This window comes from Argopecten irradians, chromosome 3, assembly GCF_041381155.1.
Source record: "Argopecten irradians isolate NY chromosome 3, Ai_NY, whole genome shotgun sequence".
Taxonomy (NCBI): Eukaryota; Metazoa; Mollusca; class Bivalvia; order Pectinida; family Pectinidae; genus Argopecten; species Argopecten irradians.
The window spans coordinates 13,706,465-13,731,710 of NC_091136.1; the positions used below are offsets into that span (position 1 = coordinate 13,706,465).

Sequence of the window (25,246 nt, forward strand, 5' to 3'; positions counted from 1 at the left end):
ATTTTAAACGTTAAAAATCAATATTTCAATTTAATTGTTTTACAACTTTGCGAATGCGAACTTTACAAAAGTCGGTAAATATCGAAAGTTAAAAACTTAGAGAAGCGGAGAAAAATATGTAGAACACTCTAAATACTTTTTCTATGCCAAAAATACAACAAGTCACAGACCATACATATTTAAAGTAAAACTGCTTTATTTCAAAATTCCATTGAAATTAATTTCTACAAATGTTAACACAATACTTTACACAACTGACAGTTTTGCCATTAGCGCTTTCTCGTTCAACTGATGACAGAAAAGCAACACAATAAAGCATGTATCACAAAGTTAAGGAGTAAACGAAGGGAGAGCATTCCGTAAGAACAGAGTCATCCTGAACTCATCAGGTATTCTCGCCAGAATACACGTCATTATCTCAATCGGAACACCTCGCCCACTTCTTCAAACAACGGAGAAAATGACGAGGAGTTCCGATTGGTCATTATCTATTCCCCGAGGAGTTCCGGATGGTACAGTGTAGCTACTATTTCAGGGTGAATATTTTTTTCTTTTAAATATATCTTAGCTTTGTGAGAGATCGGAGTAAGCAAACATGTGAAATGACTTACCGACGAAAATAAACTTGATAGCGTTAGTATAGATAATGGAATTTGATATCTCATTCAACAGACAACAAGGTATTTTAGGATATCAAATTCTATTGGCTAGTCTAGAATGTATGGGAGTGAAAGAAATATACATCTTTAATAATATTTTAATATTTTTTCTTGAATTGTCTTCTACAATGTTTTCCATCTTTTTTTCTAGATTCTACTAGTACTTTGTCCATAACTTCAAACTTGTCAATATGTTCTACTTTAGAACTCAACTATCTAATTTAAAACGCAGATTTTCCAATATAAATGTAGTTGTGTATATAAGATTGTTATAGAATACATATATGTTAGTTATAAACTCTGAACAATCAATCGTATATTTATTTACATGTGTCATACATATATGATTAACTCCTGCTGATGTTACATTACGAATTAAAACACTCATTAATCTGGATTCAGTGTGTATTAAAGATGCTCCACCGCCGATTACTAATAATGGTATTTTTTCTCTATAAAAAACGGGAGCAGACGAATAATTAGACATATGTATTCACGATTAAATACCAATTATAGTTCAAAAGATGAATATTGTTTATGCTCTTTCGGCGGTGGAGCATTTTTAAGGTTAGATTTGTGAATGTTTTTTTTTATTAACATGAAACAATTTTTTACAAAAATATACTTGTTTGCCTCCCCTTAGACAAATCCCAACATCTATTTTTTCAACAAACTCTATTGGCTAGTCTAGAATGTATGGGAGTGAAAGAAATATACATCTTTAATAATATTTTAATATTTTTTCTTGAATTGTCTTCTACAATGTTTTCCATCTTTTTTTCTAGATTCTACAAGTACTTTGTCCATAACTTCAAACTTTTTTAGAATTTTTTCAACAAACACTATATCGATTCACAACGTTCATTATGGAAATTTTTGAAATTTATGAAAACATAAGTATTTCAACTCCTTGTCATAACTTTGGAAACATTGATATCGTTAATGGTTAATTTTAAAACGCACTTAACACCTTAGGAAAATTAAGAAATCGTTGAAATCTCTATTAACAAAGTCGTCTACAAAATGTAAAAGCTTTAACCACAATATAACTTCAATTCCTTGTTTCCTGTACTATCTGAATGCAGATTCTTGTGCATGTATTCTGAGCCTAAGACGCAACATTCCAGGGAGAAAATATGCAGAAAGTTCGTGCAAAATTCAGCATCGAAATGCAGCTTTCCACTGAAAAATAAAACATCGTAATATTAAGTTTATCTGAAAAACACCACATGTACATTGTTACATACAGTTAAATTACCATCATGATTGTTTCTGATCATTAATATTGATAACATTATTGAAACTGTATACATTATACATGTACTTATAATACAAAACACTCAAACTGCAAACACATTCCATACACTAGCAATTCTAAACAAGAGGCAGAGACAGTTTTATCGATCACCTGATTTAGTTCAGTAATAAAAACATAATTATGCAAATGCACCATTTTGCATTCCCAACCCATGGTGATGCTCACACAAAATATGAGCCATATCCATTTATAATTTTATAGAAGAAGTCGTTCATAATAATATATAGCCAAATATACCCATTTTGCCCATTCCGGAAGTTTAATCCAACTTCACAATTTTGAATTTTGGATACCGCATACCAAATATGAGCAATGTTTATTAAGTGTCAGAGTCGTTTAAAGCCGTATGACCTAATTGACCCCTTTTGCTCCCCCTGTCCCTTAGGCCACCCGGGGTCAATTAAAATCCCCAACCTTTAAGCATACTATCAGTCAAATTTGGTCAAAGTCTGACCAGATGTTTTCAAGAAGAATTTAGATATTTAAATTGGACGGACAACAGACAAGGAGAGCTAAAATGATTCAGTTCTCTTTCGTAAAATTTCTTTCATGATGTGCAAAAAGCATATATATAATATACATGTATATTATCGTGGTATGAAGCTCAAGAAAAACTAACCACAATTATCGACTTTATGAGACAAGCCTATAGAGCCTACTTTGACAGCCATCTAATACTTACCAGATCACGACTGGCTATGTCCTCCGGTAACTGTTTAATGTTATTTTCTGTGTGAGTGTTCGCTCCACGATTCACCAGTAACCGTATGAGTTTCACCTTGTCCTCTTTCAGAATGTTAGCTCCTGCTGCGATATGCAATGGTGTATCACCGGCCCTAGTGCACGTCTCCAGAATACAGCGAATCATGTCTTTGTCCTTCTCTTCTTCCACACAGTTCAGGAAGGATTTCACAAGGGAGTAATCACGTGTGTCTATTGCCATGATAATCGGTGTCTTACTGCTGCAGTCCTCCTGGTAACATACCAAACGTTAACAAGATGTCAAACAGTGCAATATATCTCCAATAACAGAGCAAACGTTAACAAGATGTCAGGCAGGGCAATATATCTCCAATAACAGAACAAATGTTAACAAGATGTCAGGCAGGGCAATATATCTCCAATAACAGAGCAAACGTTAACAAGATGTCAGGCAGGGCAATACATCTCCAATATCAGAACAAATGTTAACAAGATGTCAGGCAGGGCAATACATCTCCAATATCAGAACAAATGTTAGCAAGATGTCAGGCAGGGCAATACATCTCCAATATCAGAACAAATGTTAGCAAGATGTCAGGCAGGGCAATACATCTCCAATAACAGAACAAATGTTAACAAGATGTCAGGCAGGGCAATATATCTCCAATAACAGAACAAACGTTAACAAGATGTCAGGCAGGGCAATATATCTCCAATAACAGAGCAAACGTTAACAAGATGTCAGGCAGGGCAATATATCTCCAATAACAGAGCAAACGTTAACAAGATGTCAGGCAGGGCAATATATCTCCAATAACAGAGCAAACGTTAACAAGATGTCAGGCAGGGCAATACATCTCCAATATCAGAACAAATGTTAACAAGATGTCAGGCAGGGCAATACATCTCCAATAACAGAACAAATGTTAACAAGATGTCAGGCAGGGCAATATATCTCTAATAACAGAACAAATGTTAACAAGATGTCAGGCAGGGCAATATATCTCCAATAACAGAGCAAACGTTAACAAGATGTCAGGCAGGGCAATACATCTCCAATATCAGAACAAACGTTAACAAGATGTCAGGCAGGGCAATACATCTCCAATATCAGAACAAACGTTAACAAGATGTCAGGCAGGGCAATATATCTCTAATAACAGAACAAATGTTAACAAGATGTCAGGCAGGGCAATATATCTCCAATAACAGAACAAATGTTAACAAGATGTCAGGCAGGGCAATATATCTCCAATAACAGAACAAACGTTAACAAGATGTCAGGCAGGGCAATACATCTCCAATAACAGAACAAATGTTAACAAGATGTCAGGCAGGGCAATACATCTCCAATAACAGAACAAATGTTAACAAGATGTCAGGCAGGGCAATACATCTCCAATAACAGAACAAATGTTAACAAAATGTCAGGCAGGGCAATACATCTCCAATAACAGAACAAATGTTAACAAGATGTCAGGCAGGGCAATACATCTCCAATAACAGAACAAATGTTAACAAGATGTCAGGCAGGGCAATACATCTCCAATAACAGAACAAATGTTAACAAGATGTCAGGCAGGGCAATATATCTCCAATAACAGAACAAACGTTAACAAGATGTCAGGCAGGGCAATACATCTCCAATAACAGAACAAATGTTAGCAAGATGTCAGGCAGGGCAATATATCTCCAATAACAGAACAAACGTTAACAAGATGTCAGGCAGGGCAATATATCTCCAATAACAGAACAAACGTTAACAAGATGTCAGGCAGGGCAATATATCTCCAATAACAGAACAAACGTTAACAAGATGTCAGGCAGGGCAATATATCTCCAATAACAGAGCAAACGTTAACAAGATGTCAGGCAGGGCAATTTATCTCCAATAACAGAACAAACGTTAACAAGATGTCAGGCAGGGCAATATATCTCCAATAACAGAACAAACGTTAACAAGATGTCAGGCAGGGCAATATATCTCCAATAACAGAACAAACGTTAACAAGATGTCAGGCAGGGCAATATATCTCCAATAACAGAACAAACGTTAACAAGATGTGTCAGGCAGGGCAATATATCTCCAATAACAGAACAAACGTTAACAAGATGTCAGGCAGGGCAATATATCTCCAATAACAGAACAAACGTTAACAAGATGTCAGGCAGGGCAATATATCTCCAATAACAGAACAAACGTTAACAAGATGTCAGGCAGGGCAATATATCTCCAATAACAGAACAAACGTTAACAAGATGTCAGGCAGGGCAATATATCTCCAATAACAGAACAAACGTTAACAAGATGTCAGGCAGGGCAATATATCTCCAATAACAGAACAAATGTTAACAAGATGTCAGGCAGGGCAATATATCTCCAATAACAGAACAAACGTTAACAAGATGTCAGGCAGGGCAATATATCTCCAATAACAGAACAAACGTTAACAAGATGTCAGGCAGGGCAATATATCTCCAATAACAGAACAAACGTTAACAAGATGTCAGGCAGGGCAATATATCTCCAATAACAGAACAAACGTTAACAAGATGTCAGGCAGGGCAATATATCTCCAATAACAGAACAAACGTTAACAAGATGTCAGGCAGGGCAATATATCTCCAATAACAGAACAAACGTTAACAAGATGTCAGGCAGGGCAATATATCTCCAATAACAGAACAAACGTTAACAAGATGTCAGGCAGGGCAATATATCTCCAATAACAGAACAAATGTTAACAAGATGTCAGGCAGGGCAATTTATCTCCAATAACAGAACAAACGTTAACAAGATGTCAGGCAGGGCAATTTATCTCCAATAACAGAACAAATGTTAACAAGATGTCAGGCAGGGCAATTTATCTCCAATAACAGAGCAAACGTTAACAAGATGTCAGGCAGGGCAATATATCTCCAATAACAGAACAAACGTTAACAAGATGTCAGGCAGGGCAATATATCTCTAATAACAGAACAAACGTTAACAAGATGTCAGGCAGGGCAATTTATCTCCAATAACAGAACAAACGTTAACAAGATGTCAGGCAGGGCAATTATCTCCAATAACAGAACAAACGTTAACAAGATGTCAGGCAGGGCAATTTATCTCCAATAACAGAACAAACGTTAACAAGATGTCAGGCAGGGCAATTTATCTCCAATAACAGAACAAACGTTAACAAGATGTCAGGCAGGGCAATATATATCTCTAATAACAGAACAAACGTTAACAAGATGTCAGGCAGGGCAATATATCTCTAATAACAGAACAAACGTTAACAAGATGTCAGGCAGGGCAATATATCTCCAATAACAGAACAAACGTTAACAAGATGTCAGGCAGGGCAATATATCTCTAATAACAGAACAAACGTTAACAAAGATGTCAGGCAGGGCAATATATCTCTAATAACAGAACAAACGTTAACAAGATGTCAGGCAGGGCAATATATCTCCAATAACAGAACAAACGTTAACAAGATGTCAGGCAGGGCAATATATCTCAAATAACAGAACAAACGTTAACAAGATGTCAGGCAGGGCAATATATCTCTAATAACAGAACAAACGTTAACAAGATGTCAGGCAGGGCAATATATCTCCAATAACAGAACAAATGTTAACAAGATGTCAGGCAGGGCAATATATCTCCAATAACAGAACAAATGTTAACAAGATGTCAGGCAGGGCAATACATCTCCAATAACAGAACAAATGTTAACAAGATGTCAGGCTGGGCAATATATCTCCAATAACAGAACAAATGTTAACAAGATGTCAGGGAGGGCAATATATCTCCAAAAACAGAACAAATGTTAACAAGATGTCAGGGGGCAATATCTCAAAACAGAGAAACGTTAACAAGATGTCAGGCAGGGCAATATATCTCCAATAACAGAAGAAACGTTAACAAGGTGTCAGGCAGGGCAATATATCTCCAATAACAGAACAAACGTTAACAAGATGTCAGGCAGGGCAATATATCTCCAATAACAGAACAAACGTTAACAAGATGTCAGGCAGGGCAATATATCTCCAATAACAGAACAAATGTTAACAAGATGTCAGGCAGGGCAATATATCTCCAATAACAGAACAAATGTTAACAAGATGTCAGGACAGGGCAATATATCTCCAATAACAGAACAAATGTTAACAAGATGTCAGGCAGGGCAATATATCTCCAATAACAGAACAAACGTTAACAAGATGTCAGACAGGGCAATACATCTCCAATAACAGAACAAACGTTAACAAGATGTCAGGCAGGGCAATATATCTCCAATAACAGAACAAATGTTAACAAGATGTCAGACAGGGCAATATATCTCCAATAACAGAACAAATGTTAACAAGATGTCAGGCAGGGCAATACATCTCCAATAACAGAACAAATGTTAACAAAATGTCAGACAGGGCAATATATCTCCAATAACAGAACAAATGTTAACAAGATGTCAGGCAGGGTAATACATCTCCAATAACAAAGCAAACGTTAACAAGATGTCAGGCAGGGCAATATATCTCCAATAACAGAACAAATGTTAACAAGATGTCAGGCAGGGCAATATATCTCCAATAACAGAACAAACGTTAACAAGATGTCAGGCAGGGCAATATATCTCCAATAACAGAACAAACGTTAACAAGATGTCAGGCAGGGCAATATATCTCCAATAACAGAACAAACGTTAACAAGATGTCAGGCAGGGCAATTTATCTCCAATAACAGAACAAACGTTAACAAGATGTCAGGCAGGGCAATACATCTCCAATAACAGAACAAATGTTAACAAGATGTCAGGCAGGGCAATATATCTCCAATAACAGAACAAACGTTAACAAGATGTCAGGCAGGGCAATATATCTCTAATAACAGAACAAACGTTAACAAGATGTCAGGCAGGGCAATATATCTCTAATAACAGAACAAACGTTAACAAGATGTCAGGCAGGGCAATATATCTCTAATAACAGAACAAACGTTAACAAGATGTCAGGCAGGGCAATATATCTCTAATAACAGAACAAACGTTAACAAGATGTCAGGCAGGGCAATATATATCTCTAATAACAGAACAAACGTTAACAAGATGTCAGGCAGGGCAATATATCTCCAATAACAGAACAAACGTTAACAAGATGTCAGGCAGGGCAATATATCTCCAATAACAGAACAAACGTTAACAAGATGTCAGGCAGGGCAATATATCTCCAATAACAGAACAAACGTTAACAAGATGTCAGGCAGGGCAATATATCTCCAATAACAGAACAAACGTTAACAAGATGTCAGGCAGGGCAATATATCTCCAATAACAGAACAAACGTTAACAAGATGTCAGGCAGGGTAATATATCTCCAATAACAGAACAAATGTTAACAAGATGTCAGGCAGGGCAATATATCTCCAATAACAGAACAAACGTTAACAAGATGTCAGGCAGGGCAATATATCTCCAATAACAGAACAAACGTTAACAAGATGTCAGGCAGGGCAATATATCTCCAATAACAGAACAAACGTTAACAAGATGTCAGGCAGGGCAATTTATCTCCAATAACAGAACAAACGTTAACAAGATGTCAGGCAGGGCAATATTATCTCCAATAACAGAACAAACGTTAACAAGATGTCAGGCAGGGCAATACATCTCCAATAACAGAACAAATGTTAACAAGATGTCAGGCAGGGCAATTTATCTCCAATAACAGAACAAACGTTAACAAGATGTCAGGCAGGGCAATATATCTCCAATAACAGAACAAACGTTAACAAGATGTCAGGCAGGGCAATATATCTCTAATAACAGAACAAACGTTAACAAGATGTCAGGCAGGGCAATATATCTCTAATAACAGAACAAACGTTAACAAGATGTCAGGCAGGGCAATATATCTCTAATAACAGAACAAACGTTAACAAGATGTCAGGCAGGGCAATATATCTCTAATAACAGAACAAACGTTAACAAGATGACAGGCAGGGCAATATATCTCTAATAACAGAACAAACGTTAACAAGATGTCAGGCAGGGCAATATATCTCCAATAACAGAACAAACGTTAACAAGATGTCAGGCAGGGCAATATATCTCCAATAACAGAAGAAACGTTAACAAGATGTCAGGCAGGGCAATACATCTCCAATAACAGAACAAATGTTAACAAGATGTCAGGCAGGGCAATATATCTCTAATAACAAGAACAAACGTTAACAAGATGTCAGGCAGGGCAATATATCTCCAATAACAGAACAAACGTTAACAAGATGTCAGGCAGGGCAATATATCTCCAATAACAGAAGAAACGTTAACAAGATGTCAGGCAGGGCAATATATCTCCAATAACAGAACAAATGTTAGCAAGATGTCAGGCAGGGCAATATATCTCCAATAACAGAGCAAACGTTAACAATATGTCAGGCAGGGCAATACATCTCCAATAACAGAACAAACGTTAACAAGATGTCAGGCAGGGCAATATATCTCCAATAACAGAACAAATGTTAGCAAGATGTCAGGGAGGGCAATATATCTCAAATAACAGAACAAATGTTAGCAAGATGTCAGGGAGGGCAATATATCTCAAATAACAGAACAAATGTTAACAAGATGTCAGACTGGGCAATATATCTCAAATAAAAGAACAAATGTTAGCAAGATGTCAGGGAGGGCAATATATCTCAAATAACAGAACAAATGTTAACAAGATGTCAGGCAGGGCAATATATCTCAAATAACAGAACAAATGTTAACAAAATGTCAGGGAGGGCAATATATCTCAAATAACAGAACAAATGTTAACAAAATGTCAGGGAGGGTAATACATCTCCAATAACAGAACAAACGTTAACAAGATGTCAGGCAGGGTAATACATCTCCAATAACAGAACAAATGTTAACAAGATGTCAGGCAGGGTAATTTATCTCCAATAACAGAACAAATGTTAACAAGATGTCAGGCAGGGCAATATATCTCAAATAACAGAACAAATGTTAACAAGATGTCAGGCAGGGCAATATATCTCCAATAACAGAACAAATGTTAACAAAATGTCAGGGAGGGCAATATATCTCAAATAATAGAACAAATGTTAACAAGATGTCAGGCAGGGTAATACATCTCCAATAACAGAACAAACGTTAACAAGATGTCAGGCAGGGTAATACATCTCCAATAACAGAACAAATGTTAACAAGATGTCAGGCAGGGCAATATATCTCCAATAACAGAACAAACGTTAACAAGATGTCAGGCTGGGCAATATATCTCAAATAACAGAACAAACGTTAACAAGATGTCAGGCAGGGTAATACATCTCCAATAACAGAACAAATGTTAACAAATAGCATATTGTACCCTTAAAGGTATGGGGTGTCCTACTATAAAGCAGGACGACCCCATTCCTATAGGATGTCAATCAACCTTACGTCTGAAGGTTATAGAGGACGACCCCATACCTTTAGGGTGTCAATCAACCTTATGTCTGAAGTTTATAGAGGACGACCCCATACCTATAGGATGTCAATCAACCTTACGTCTGAAGGTTATAGAGGAAGGTGACCCCATACCTTTAGAATGTCAAGCAACCTTACATCTGAAGGTTATAGAGGACGACCCCATACCTATAGGATGTCAATCAACCTTACGTCTGAAGGTTATAGAGGAAGGTGACCCCATACCTTTAGAATGTCAAGCAACCTTACGTCTGAAGGTTATAGAGGACGACCCCATACCTTTAGGATGTCAATCAACCTTACGTCTGAAAGTTATAGAGGACGACCCCATACCTTTAGGGTGTCAATCAACCTTAATTCTGAAGGCTATAGAGGAGAGTGACCCCTTACCTATATGATGTCAATCAACCTTACATCTGAAGGTTATAGAGGATGACCCCATACCTATAGGATGTCAATCAACCTTACGTCTGAAGGTTATAGAGGATGACCCCATACCTTTAGGGTGTCAATCAACCTTACGTCTGAAGGCTATAGAGGAGAGTGACCCCATACCTATAGGATGTCAATCAACCTCATGTCTGAAGGTTATAGAGGACGACCCCATACCTATAGGATGTCAATCAACCTTACGTCTGAAGGTTATAGAGGACGACCCCATACCTTTAGGATGTCAATCAACCTTATGTCTGAAGGTTATAGAGGAGAGTGACCCCATACCTATAGGATGTCAATCAACCTCATGTCTGAAGGTTATAGAGGACGACCCCATACCTATAGGATGTCAATCAACCTTACAACCTTACGCTGAAGGTTATAGAGGACGACTCCTATAGGATATAGGATGTCAATCAACCTTATGTCTGAAGGTTATAGAGGAGAGTGACCCCATACCTATAGGATCTCAATCAACCTCATGTCTGAAGGTTATAGAGGACGACCCCATACCTATAGGATGTCAATCATCCTTACGTCTGAAGGTTATAGAGGATGACCCCATACCTTTAGGGTTTCAATCAACCTTACGTCTGAAGGCTATAGAGGACGACCCCATACCTTTAGGATGTCAAGCAACCTTAATTCTGAAGGCTATAGAGGAGAGTGACCCCATACCTATATGATGTCAATCAACCTTACATCTGAAGGTTATAGAGGATGACCCCATACCTATAGGATGTCAATCAACCTTCTGTCTGAAGGCTATAGAGGACTACCCCATTCCTATAGGATCTCAATCAACCTCATGTCTGAAGGTTATAGAGGATGACCCCATACCTATAGGATGTCAATCAACCTTACGTCTGAAGGCTATAGAGGACGACCCCATACCTTTAGGATGTCAATAAACCTTATGTCTGAAGGCTATAGAGGACGACCCCATACCTATAGGATGTCAATCAACCTTCTGTCTGAAGGCTATAGAGGACTACCCTATTCCTATAGGATCTCAATCAACCTTATGTCTGAAGGTTATAGAGGACGACCCCTATTCCTTTAGGATGTCAATCAACCTTACGTCTGAAGGTTATAGAGGACAACCCCATACCTATAGGATATCCATGAACCTTACGTCTGAAGGCTATAGAGGACGACCCCATTCCTATAGGATCTCAATCAACCTTATGTCTGAAGGTTATAGAGGACGACCCCATACCTATAGGATGTCAATCAACCTTATGTCTGAATGTTATAGAGGACGACCCTATTCCTATAGGATGTCAATCAACCTTACATCTGAAGGTTATAGAGGAGGACAACCCATAACTATAGGATGTCAATCAACCTTACGTCTGAAGGTTATAGAGGAGGACAACCCATAACTATAGGATGTCAATCAACCTTACGTCTGAAGGTTATAGAGGACGACCCCATACCTTTAGGATGTCAATCAACCTTACGTCTGAAGGTTATAGAGGAGGACGACCCCATTCCTATAGGATGTCAATCAACCTTATGTCTGAAGGTTATAGAGGACGACCCCATTCCTATAGGATGTCCATCAACCTTATGTCTGAAGGTTATAGAGGACGACCCCATACATTTAGGATCTCAATCAAACTTATGTCTGAAGGCTATAGGACAACCCCATACCTATAGGATGTCCATGAACCTTACGACTGAAGGCAATAAAAGGCGGCCCCATACCTTTAGGATGTCAATCAACCATATATTCAATCTTGTATACACATTGTATGTACGTACCGCCAATTCAACATCAGCATTATAACGGATGAGTAGATCAATAGTTTTAGAACAGTCAACCTTTGACCTCTCTGGTTTGTCCACACAGTGTGAAAGGAATGCTAGATGAAGAGCTGTTTTACCTGTCGGAAGAAATAAACACATGTACATACAAAGTAGTGCCAAATGAAGAGGCTTGCACAAAATACATGATTGTAACATCTATCACTTCTGTATAGAAACTTACAATCACTCTTACTTCTGTATGGAAACTAGCGATCACTCTTACTTCTGTATGGAAACTAGCGATCACTCTTACTTCTGTATGGAAACTAGCGATCACTCTTACTTCTGTATGGAAACTTACAATCACTCTTACTTCTGTATGGAAACTTACATTACGATCACTCTTACTTCTGTATGGAAACTAGCGATCACTCTTACTTCTGTATGGAAACTTACAATCACTCTTACTTCTGTATGGAAACTAGCAATCACTCTTACTTTTGTATGAAAACTTACAATCACTCTTACTTCTGTATGGAAACTTACGATCACTCTCAGTTCTGTACACAAACTTACGATCACACTCATTTCTGTATAGAAACTAATGATCACTTTCATTTCTGTATGGAAACTTACGATCACTCTCAGTTTAGTAGGGAAACTTACGATCACTCTCACTTCTGAGATCCACTTGAGTCTTATCACAATCCAGTAGAATTTCTAACATTGGCAATGACTTATCTCCCTCTTCTGCCACTAGATGGAGTGGCGATCTGAGTTCATAATCATCATGTAATCCAGGAACCTGTGAAACAATAAATAGTCAGTGTTGTGTTTGGATCTTATCATAAATATTAACAACTCAATATCATAAATGTCTTTCAAGATCCATACATTAAAGCTTCTATATTGAGACTGTACACTTTACCTTGCCTTGGATGTTAGGGTCAGCGTTGTTGTCCAGCAGAGACTTGGCTATATCAACTTTCCCTTCCATCACGGCCAGAAACAATGCCGTCTAAATACAAACATAGGAAACATTGAACTTTAAAGTTATGTCAATATTATTTCAATGGAGTCAAATTCAGACAATTAACTGATATATAGATGTACTAGATAACTTAATGGTAAATAGGTGTATGATGTAGATAAAACTAACTGGTAAATAAGAGTATGATGTAGATGCATACCAGAGGGATCTTGGCGTCCACCAAAGAATGATCTATGTATAACAATTGAAAGAGGGATCTTTTTTCTGCTTTTAAAACTTCAATTCTCAATACCCGAGACGACGGATAACATTGTTATGTACAGTCACTTACTCTCAGCATTTTGTTCTGTAAGTTGATGATAGAGCTGAGGATTCCCTCCGAGGCGAGCGTCTCAATCAACACCAAGATAAAGGAGGATGAGGCATGTTCAGCGATCAGGCACGAATGTAACAAACTGTCAATATAGAATGTAACAAACTGTCAATATAGAATGTAACAAACTGTCAATATAGAATGTAACATCACAGACAGGAATGTACTAAACTGTCAATATAGAATGTAACATCACAGACAGGAATGTGACAAACTATCAATATAGAATGTAACAAACTGTCAATATAGAATGTAACAAACTGTCAATATGGAATGTAACAAACTGTCAATATAGAATGTAACAAACTGTCAATATAGAATGTAACAAACTGTCGATATAGAATGTAACAAACTGTCAATATAGAATGTAACAAACTGCCAATATAGAATTTAAAAAACTGTCAATATAGAATGTAACAAACTGTCGATATAGAATGTAACAAACTGTCAATATGGAATGTAACAAACGGTCAATGTAGAATGTAACATCACAGACACAAATGTAACAAACTGTCAATATAGAATGTAACAAACTGTCAATATAGAATGTAACAAACTGTCAATATAGAATGTAACAAACTGTCAATATAGAATGTAACAAACTGTCAATATAGAATTAACAAACTGTCAATATAGAATATAACAAACTGTCAATATAGAATGTAACAAACTGTCAATATGGAATGTAACAAACTGTCAATATAGAATGTAACGAACTGTCAATATAGAATGTAACATCACACACACGAATGTAACAAACTGTCAATATAAAATGTAACAAACTGTCAATATAGAATGTAACAAACTTTCAATATAGAATGTAACAAACTGTCAATATAGAATGTAACAAATTGTCAATATAGAATGTAACAAACTGTCAAAATAGAATGTAACAAACTGTCAATATAGAATGTAACAAACTGTCAATATAGAATGTAACAAACTGTCGATATAGAATGTAACAAACTGTCAATATAGAATGTAACAAACTGTCAATATGGAATGTAACAAACTGTCAATATAGAATGTAACAAACTGTCAATATAGAAAGTAACAAACTGTCAATATGGAATTAATCATTACAGACAGGAATGTGACAAACTGTCAATATAGAATGTAACCTCACAGACACCAATGTAACAAACTGTCAATATAGAATGTAACAAACTGTCAATATGGAATAAATCATTACAGACAGGAATGTAACAAACTGTCAATATAGAATGTAACATCACAGACACCAATGTAATAAACTGTCAATATAGAATGTAACAAACTGTCAATATAGAATGTAACAAACTGTCAATATAGAATGTAACAAACTGTCAATATAGAATGTAACAAACTGTCAATATAGAATGTAACAAACTGTCAATATAGAATGTAACAAACTGTCAATATAGAATGTAACAAACTGTCAATATGGAATGTAATCATTACAGACAGGAATGTGACAAACTGTCAATATAGAATGTAACCTCACAGACACCAATGTAATAAACTGTCAATATAGAATGTAACAAACTGTCAATATAGAATGTAACAAACTGTCAATATAGAATGTAACAAACTGTCAATATAGAATGTAACAAACTGTCAATATAGAATGTAACAAACTGTCAATATAGAATGTAACAAACTGTCAATATGGAATGTAACAAACTGTCAATATAGAATGTAACAAACTGTCAATATAGAATGTAACAAACTGTCAATATAGAATGTAACAAACTGTCAATATAGAATGTAACAAACTGTCAATATAGAATGTAACAAACTGTCAATATAGAATGTAACAAACTGTCAATATGGAATGTAACAAACTGTTAATATAGAATTAAACATTACAGACATGAATGTAACAACCTGTGAATTTAGTTAACATCATATTTAGGATTTAAAAAGATGTTTCAAGAAAGTAGATCCATAATACATGCTTTTAAGGGCATAAAAGCTTCGCTATAAAAGAGTGATGATCATTGACTGATGTATTGATGTTTGATCATGAAATTGGACTCAGTTTCCAACACTTCTCACCTGTCTCCATCTTGATCACATGATATCCAGTCAAAGTACAAGGTATCGTCCAGAACAGTGAAGGTGTCGTTAAGGTGCTGTGTAATCTGCTCCAGATTTTTTAACTCCCCCGGAGAAAGTTCAGCGGGAGAACAAACTTCATAGTCAGTCAGTTGTGTAGTACTATGGGGAGACTGATCACCGGAAAAGTGACTGCCGGGTGAGTGACCACTCTGAGGACTGTCCACAATCTCACACTCGTCCTGGCTATGTTCTGAGAGTTTTTCATTACTGTCCTGATTGTAGACCTCGTCAATACGCACTGGAGATGGATTATAATTTGGTATAGTCTCTAGCGGTGACAAAGGAGAGTAATTGTCAGTTTTTGATACGATATGACTGTCCGGACAATTTCCAAAAAATTCCATGAGATCACAAGGCAAAAGGGCCAACTTTGGAATACCGTCTTCCCAGCCTTTCTCCGAGAAATGCATCTCTCCATCAACATCAAGGTCAAAAGGAATGCCATCTGTATCAAAGACAACAGTTTTGTATGCAACTGATACATTTATTATAAATTTCAGTTAATATCACTTTAAAACAAGTGATACGTATTTTCATAAGGATAGTAAATGATTTACCTCATGATGGTTTCAAAGATTCAAAAACTCAAGAACATAGATTCTATCTGACAAGCTAACACCATGAATGGTATCAAGAAACTAGCTTTTAAAGTAATATACATAATTCCAAAATCGAACTTGGTACAGGCCCTGAGACATTTAACCAATAACTCTGCTACAAATAGAGTCAGACGTAAGTGTAGAGCGAATTCATGCGAGCCCTTAGCATATTTAACCTTGTGACCAAGTTACAAAAAAAATCATTAAGATTTACGGAAGTTACTGCAAATCGGAAGTTACTGCAAAGAAACTAAGTGTTACAAACAGACAGACATTTCATTTCACTAAAAGCAGGGAATAATAATAAAAGTTTATAATTAATTCTTAAATTACATAAGGACATGCCCAGCTTATCAGGAACATAATGTAGAATAAACAGGAAAATAAATTACAAGTTCAGGCTTGTATACGGTACATACCAGTAAACAGCATAATTATATACCTACAAAAAACGGTGAAATAACCGCTAAAGTGTAAATTTCTTCAAAGCAACAATTATGGAAAAAAATCTTCCTTGTGAGAAATTTTGCCAAATAAGACCGCCAGCACAGCCTTATTTGAGTAGTTTTAATGCTAGAAGCTCAATACATAAATTAATTTGTAAAATTATTGATAAATTACCTATTATATCCTCATCAGCAGGAAAATCGTCAGTATATGGAAATATAGCTCCGTCGGCAACATTTAAATCCATTCCTTGTTTAGCTTTCCGTATGCTACTCAATGAAGTTTTTCTGCCAGGTTTGGTATTACCGGAAGCCTTCTGCTTTCTGACACGACCATCTTCCTCCCACCGCCCATTTTGCGGGTTCTTGCGAGGAAGAAGATGGTGCCTATTTTTTTGTTGGTAGTATTCAATTTCTTCTTTTGGTTTCATCCAAAATCGACATCTCTCGTCCACAGCTGCCACATAGTTTTGTTTTCCTCCGATGTAATTCTGCAGCTGTTGAAACGCCGGAGGTATAATGGCACTATGGCGGTACGGGTATGGTTGTTGGAATCTGTACTCCGGAAGATTGACCTGAACGTTGTCCGGTATCTGATGGTGCTTGATGTAAGGATACAATCTTTCATCATTCTGTGGAGTTTTAATTTTACCTCTGGCTGTTAAAACATCCTGTGTGTTAAAACGAAATCACCATTAATTTTTTTACTGAAATGATTGTCTCTGTACTGAATTTTTGTTTTGGCCATGTTCAAGACCCCATTGAAATAAAATTTAAATTCAAGCAATACAGAAATCCAATTGTTGAATTGATTATTTACCATCAATAATGATTGTATTATGCTTGAAGAAATAATTATTAAATGAATTTCTGGGTGTTTATAATTTAAATAAGCTTGGAAACTACCTAAATCTAAACAAAAATGTGACAGATCCATGACATACAAATAGTACATTATTGAATCAATAATAATAATAAAATACATACAGAATATTCAATAGATAGCACAATACATACAGAATATTCTATAGATAGTACAATACATACAGAATATTCTATAGATAGTACAATACATACAGAATATTCTATAGATAGTACCATACATACAGAATATTCTATAGATAGTACAATACATACAGAATATTCTATAGATAGTACAATACATACCGAATATTCAATAGATAGCACCATACATACAGAATATTCTATAGATAGTACCATACATACAGAATATTCTATAGATAGTACAATACATACAGAATATAATATAGATAGTATCATACATACGAATAGATAGTACAATACATACAGAATATTCTATAGATATACATACATACCGAATATTCTATAGATAGCAAATACATACAATACTAAGACTATACATACATACAGAATATTCTATAGATAGTACAGTAATACAGAATATTCTATAGATCAGTACACAGAATATTCTATAGATACAGTAATACAAATATTCTATAGATAGTACAGTACATACAGAATATTCTATAGATAGTACAGTACATACAGAATATTCTATAGATAGTACAGTACATACAGAATATTCTATAGATAGTACAGTACATACAGATATTCTATAGATATAGTACATACAGAATATTCTATAGATAGTGCAGTACATACAGAATATTCTATAGATAGTCAGTACATATAGTCAGTACATACAGAATATTCTATAGATAGTACAGTACATACAGAATATTCTATAGATAGTACAGTACATACAGAATATTCTATAGTACAGTACATACAGAATATTCTATAGATAGTACAGTACATACAGAATATTCTATAGATAGTACAGTACATACAGAATATTCTATAGATAGTACAGTACATACAGAATATTCTATAGATAGTCAGTACATACAGAATATTCTATAGATAGTACATACATACAGAATATTCTATAGATAGTACAGTACATACAGAATATTCTATAGATAGTGCAGTACATACAGAATATTCTATAGATAGTACAGTACATACAGAATATTCTATAGATAGTACAGTACATACAGAATATTCTATAGATAGTACAGTACATACAGAATATTCTATAGATAGTACAGTACATACAGAATATTCTATAGATAGTACAGTACATACAGAATATTCAATAGATAGTACAGTACATACAGAATATTCTATAGATAGTACAGTACATACAGAATATTCTATAGATAGTACAGTACATACAGAATATTCTATAGATAGTACAGTACATACAGAATATTCTATAGATAGTACAGTACATACAGAATATTCTATAGATAGTACAGTACATACAGAATATTCTATAGATAGTACAGTACATACAGAATATTCTATAGATAGTACAGTACATACAGAATATTCTATAGATAGTACAGTACATACAGAATATTCTATAGATAGTACAGTACATACACAATATTCTATAGATAGTACAGTACATACAGAATATTCTATAGATAGTACAGTACATACAGAATATTCTATAGATAGTACAGTACATACAGAATATTCTATAGATAGTACAGTACATACAGAATATTCTATAGATAGTACAGTACATACAGAATATTCTATAGATAGTACAGTACATACAGAATATTCTATAGATAGTACAGTACATACAGAATATTCTATAGATAGTACAGTACATACAGAATATTCTATAGATAGTACAGTACATACAGAATATTCTATAGATAGTACAGTACATACAGAATATTCTATAGATAGTACAGTACATACAGAATATTCTATAGATAGTACAGTACATACAGAATATTCTATAGATAGTACAGTACATACAGAATATTCTATAGATAGTCAGTACATACAGAATATTCTATAGATAGTGCAGTACATACAGAATATTCTATAGATAGTACAGTACATACAGAATATTCTATAGATAGTACAGTACATACAGAATATTCTATAGATAGTACAGTACATACAGAATATTCTATAGATAGTACAGTACATACAGAATATTCTATAGATAGTCATACAGATATTCTATAGATAGTCAGTACATACAGAATATTCTATAGATAGTACAGTACATACAGAATATTCTATAGATAGTACAGTACATACAGAATATTCTATAGATAGTACAGTACATACAGAATATTCTATAGATATACAGTACAGTAATTAACAATATCTATAGATAGTACATACATACAGAATATTCTATAGATAGTACAGTACATACAGAATATTCTATAGATAGTACAGTACATACAGAATATTCTATAGATAGTACAGTACATACAGAATATTCTATAGATAGTACAATACATACAGAATATTCTATAAATAGTACAGTACATACATACAGAATATTCTATAGATAGAACAGTACATACAGAATATTCTATAGATAGTACAATACATACAGAATATTCTATAGATAGTACAGTACATACAGAATATTCTATAGATAGTACAGTACATACAGAATATTCTATAGATAGTACAATACATACAGAATATTCTATAGATAGTACAATACATACAGAATATTCTATAGATAGTACAATACATACAGAATATTCTATAGATAGTACAATACATACAGAATATTCTATAGATAGTACAATACATACAGAATATTCAATAGATAGTACAATACATACAGAATATTCTATAGATAGTACAGTACATACAGAATATTCTATAGATAGTACAGTACATACAGAATATTCTATAGATAGTACAGTACATACAGAATATTCTATAGATAGTACCATACATACAGAATATTCTATAGATATAGTACAGTACATACAGAATATTCTATAGATAGTACAGTACATACAGAATATTCTATAGATAGTACAGTACATACAGAATATTCTATAGATAGTGCAGTACATACAGAATATTCTATAGATAGTGCAGTACATACAGAATATTCTATAGATAGTACAGTACATACAGAATATTCTATAGATAGTACAGTACATACAGAATATTCTATAGATAGTACAGTACATACAGAATATTCTATAGATAGTACAGTACATACAGAATATTCTATATAGATAGTACAGTACATACAGAATATTCTATAGATAGTACAGTACATACAGAATATTCTATAGATATAATACATACAGAATATTCAATAGATAAACAATACATACAGAATATTCTATAGATAGAACATACATACAGAATATTCTATAATAGTAAATACATACAGAATATTCTATAGATATATACATACATACAGAATATTCTATAGATAGTACATACATACAGAATATTCTATAGATAGTATCATACATACAGAATATTCTATAGATAGTACAGTACATACAGAATATTCTATAGATAGTACAGTACATACAGAATATTCTATAGATAGTACAGTACATACAGAATATTCTAAAGATAATATAATACATACATAATATTCTATAAATAGTAAAATGCATACAGAATATTCTATAGATAGTAACATACATACAGAATATTCACATACAGAATTTCAATATACAGAATATTCTATAGATAGTACAATACATACAGAATATTCTATAATAGAACATAATATAAATACATAATATCTATAAATAGTAAAATGCATACAGAATATTCAATAAATAGTAAAATACATACAGAATATTCTATAGCTTGTTGCATCACTCCTACCTTCTTTTCATCCTTGATCTTAAGCTGCTCAATGTGGTTGATGATGTCGTCTATACTCAGGCTGCTCAGCTCATTGTCTTCCTCCTCGTTTCCATCTGACTGATCCCCGGTTTTCACTGAAATGGAGAGACTGAAGTCAGAGGAGCAAGTAAATGTGTGTAACATCTTTAACTGGCACAATCTATTTCTGAGGGAAGAATCCAATCATGAGATCTGGAGTAAGGGATCTTTAGAAAAACTACATCATTAGAGGTAAATTATATTTGTACCTTTGCTAAGAGATCACTTCATTTTAAGGAGCATAGCTTGATGAGAGGGTCTATCTCTGTGGAGGGGAGGGTCTATCTCTGTGGAGGGGAGGGTATATCTCTGTGGAGGGGAGGGTATATCTCTGTGGAGGGGAGGGTATATCTCTGTGGAGGAGAGTACCTATCTCTGTGGAGGGGAGGGATATCTCTGTGGAGGAGAGTACCTATCTCTGTGGAGGGGAGGGTATATCTCTGTGGAGGTGAGGACTTATCTCTGTTGAGAGGATATCTATCCCTGTGGATTGGAGGTATCACTGTGGAGGGGAGGGTCTATCTCTGTGGAGAAAAGGATCTATTTCTGTAGAGGGAATGTATATATCTCTGCTGACAGGAGGGTATATCTCTGTGGAGAGGAGGACCTATCTCTGTGAATGACCTTGGTTATATGTAGCTTATATTCCAGCAGTGATAAAACTGTAACAAGGGCTTCCCCCTTAATCTTTCAACCAGAAAAGTATCTTTACAGGAATGTCAAACCACTAAGCAGGAAGTAACCACTCTATTCATAAACAAAATTGTCTTGCATTTCAGAGAAATATAATTTTTTAAGTCCCTTTAAGATTTCTACTGAACCATAAGCACAAACAAGTAATAAATCTATAGCACTGTGCTTGTTTTTCCTGTTGCGTTGTTATATAAATATGTTGTATTTGTGCTGTATGATACATTTAAGCAAGGGCAAACTATTCATGATTTATCCTGCCACTGCCTCACATACTGACAATAATATAATGCCAGATAAATATGTGCTGTATCTGTCGACCAATACAAAATGTGTACATTCTATCTGTCAATCTGATTCATATGAATTTGTTCCTCATCTGACTGACTACTTTTTACTTGATCCTAAACCTTTAATAGAATTCAAAGTGTTCTTTATGTTTTTATAATCATCAAAAGTAAATACAATAGAGCTCTATTCATTAAAATACTTATGATGATTAGCAATTATCAACATTTTGAATCTACCTATATAGTAATCAGTATATTATAAAAAATCTTACAATGTTGTATGTGACTGTTAAATGGTTCAAGAAACAATAAAGTAAAATGATGTCGTTTTTGTACTTTGTTATACACTCCTGCCAAATTGTGATTTCACAATCACCAGAACAATGTCATTTTCACTATATTGAAACCCCCATATTGCTGTATCTTCCATATTATACATATACATATAAAGATTTTTTTTGTCGTGGGAATTCTTGTGTTTTTAAACTTCTTTTATGCATATTTCAGAGATATTAAACTAAGTCTACTGGATCTGCCTACATTATTAGTCTCTTTTCATTTGCCATATACATTGTATGTAGTCTATATTTAGGCAAAAAAACAGCCTAATAATATAGGCAGATTCAGCGGACTACAGATGTGGGAATGTACAACGTTACATGATGTTTGGTTATCTTGGCAATCCTAAGTCTCGCACCAAAGTAAATTGTCATTGACTGAACATGCCTATGTAACAGTTCTAAATCTGATGGAATTCATAAATTTATGATCAATCAATGGTAAACCACAGAACGATAGAGCATTGATAAAAGCAAAGTGATTTTTTGTCTCGTTTTGACTGTTTTTACCATATACAGGCATAACGTTACATATATTTCGAGAAGTAGTGAGTGCCATGATTTCGCTTCGGCGAAGTTGATTAGAAATCCGAATACCCATTGCATGGGCGCAAATATCTGAAATATTGGACCCATTTTACTTTATAATTACTATAAAATGGGTCCGAGGTGGTCAAGTGGTTTAGATGTCTTGACATATGACCACAAGTCCTCTACCACTGGTCGCGAGTTTGAATCTCAAGTGGGACAGTTGCCAGGTATTGACTGCTGGTCGGTGTTTTTTCTCCGGGTACTCAAGCTTTTGGCTCCACCAACAAACCTAGCGCGCCCTCACATGACCCTGACTGTCAATAGGACGTTAAACTAACTAAACCCAGTATAGTGGATACAACGTTAAGGTATAACAACATTGTTCATCTGTCATTCGAAAAATAAATATCACAACAGCACTTTAACCTATATTACATGTATATATCTTTATATGTTTCTGATTAAAGTAAAGGCCTAAAAGTTGCTTCAATTTTATATACATTATATTCGGGGTCATTGTTGAACAACAGAGTCACTGAACCGGAACGAAAGTAGGATTGAATGGATATTTATACAGTGTACATAACATACGTCAATAACTTCATTTAACGTTACTCAAAAAGGGTTCAAACGTACCCGCAGAATAAACCATATTGTCCGTCGGCGTTTTTTCATCATGCTCCTGTCCTGTCCGCACAGTGTTCCGTTCTATCACCATTTTATCCCATAAAATTGGCGAATTAGCTAAGGCATATTCCTGTTTGGAAATTTTCAAGGAAGTACAGCGTTGATAGGGGATTCCCCGGCCTTCCCAAATAGTAACTCGATGTCATGCCAACGCTTAATTTACCTGTGGTCAATTCTCATAAGCGCTTGACAGTATCGATCCCGAGTACAGTACGCTAACAGGGATCACTAGGCCTAACACAAGTTATATTTGTACATTTCAACCCCGATGAACCCACCGTCCTTAAATTTTACTGCTTCATTGTCTTTTCAACTGATATATACCGATTGCATTGTATCGCCAACGGGAGTGAAACTAGTGAGTAGAAAATTACGAGGAGTTCCGATAGAACCAAAAATAGGTCAGAAGCGGGGAACATTCAAAATAACTTTTAGATGTGTAGGTGTACCTTGTGTCTTACATGTATCCTGACCTTGGCTTGATTATACCTAATGTCATAAATAATTTATTAAATGTTTCTATCTATTGCAAGGACTTGAAGTCAGAGAAGTAGATATCTGTACACTATTCATATTTAAACATATATTATGAGGTGAAGAATAGGACTTGCATGGTGTTTCTAAATCTGGTACCGAATGGGCGAAATATATTATCATATTGCTGTATTACAGTATGTACAGATATAAAACATAATCGATACTCAAAAAAAATGTTATATTTGTGTTTTCTCCTTTTTTCTATGAATTGTCATACATGTCCTTGGTTCGAACTATCCAAAGTAAGAATTATAAGATAAAAAGTCAATGTTAAACTATATATCACTAGCTAAGAAAAATAATTTTTACTGGGAAAATTCGGACTTGATCTATTGATGAGACATACATTGTATTTACACTAACAACCTGTACGTAGTCAGTTTGCTACGCAGTTAATTTGCTTTTATAACTTCTATTACAGGTCATTATTTATAAATTAAATTGTATGATAATATATATTGATACATTTTACTTTATATGTATCAATTCAAATAAACATTACAGTACGAATGATTTCCAGTAATTAATAATGTTGCAATAAATTATTATTATGTTTCTGATCGCAATAATTATGTCTTATCTGTCAAAGTCCATA

At 34.7% G+C, this 25,246-nt stretch overlaps 1 protein-coding gene across 1 annotated transcript; it reads right to left on the reverse strand.

Moving 5' to 3' along the window:
- Positions 1–174: 174 nt before the first annotated feature.
- Positions 175–24,248, reverse strand: LOC138317606 (uncharacterized). Its single transcript, XM_069259386.1, has 10 exons — positions 24,064–24,248; positions 21,519–21,634; positions 17,017–17,512; positions 15,734–16,241; positions 13,655–13,778; positions 13,261–13,350; positions 12,999–13,137; positions 12,348–12,469; positions 2,660–2,950; positions 175–1,841 (listed from the first exon to the last, which is right to left on the reverse strand). The coding sequence occupies exons 1-10, from the start codon at positions 24,143–24,145 to the stop codon at positions 1,818–1,820; spliced, it is 1,992 nt and encodes a 663-aa protein (XP_069115487.1). The 5' UTR covers positions 24,146–24,248; the 3' UTR covers positions 175–1,817.
- Between the last annotated feature and the right edge of the window lie 998 nt (positions 24,249–25,246).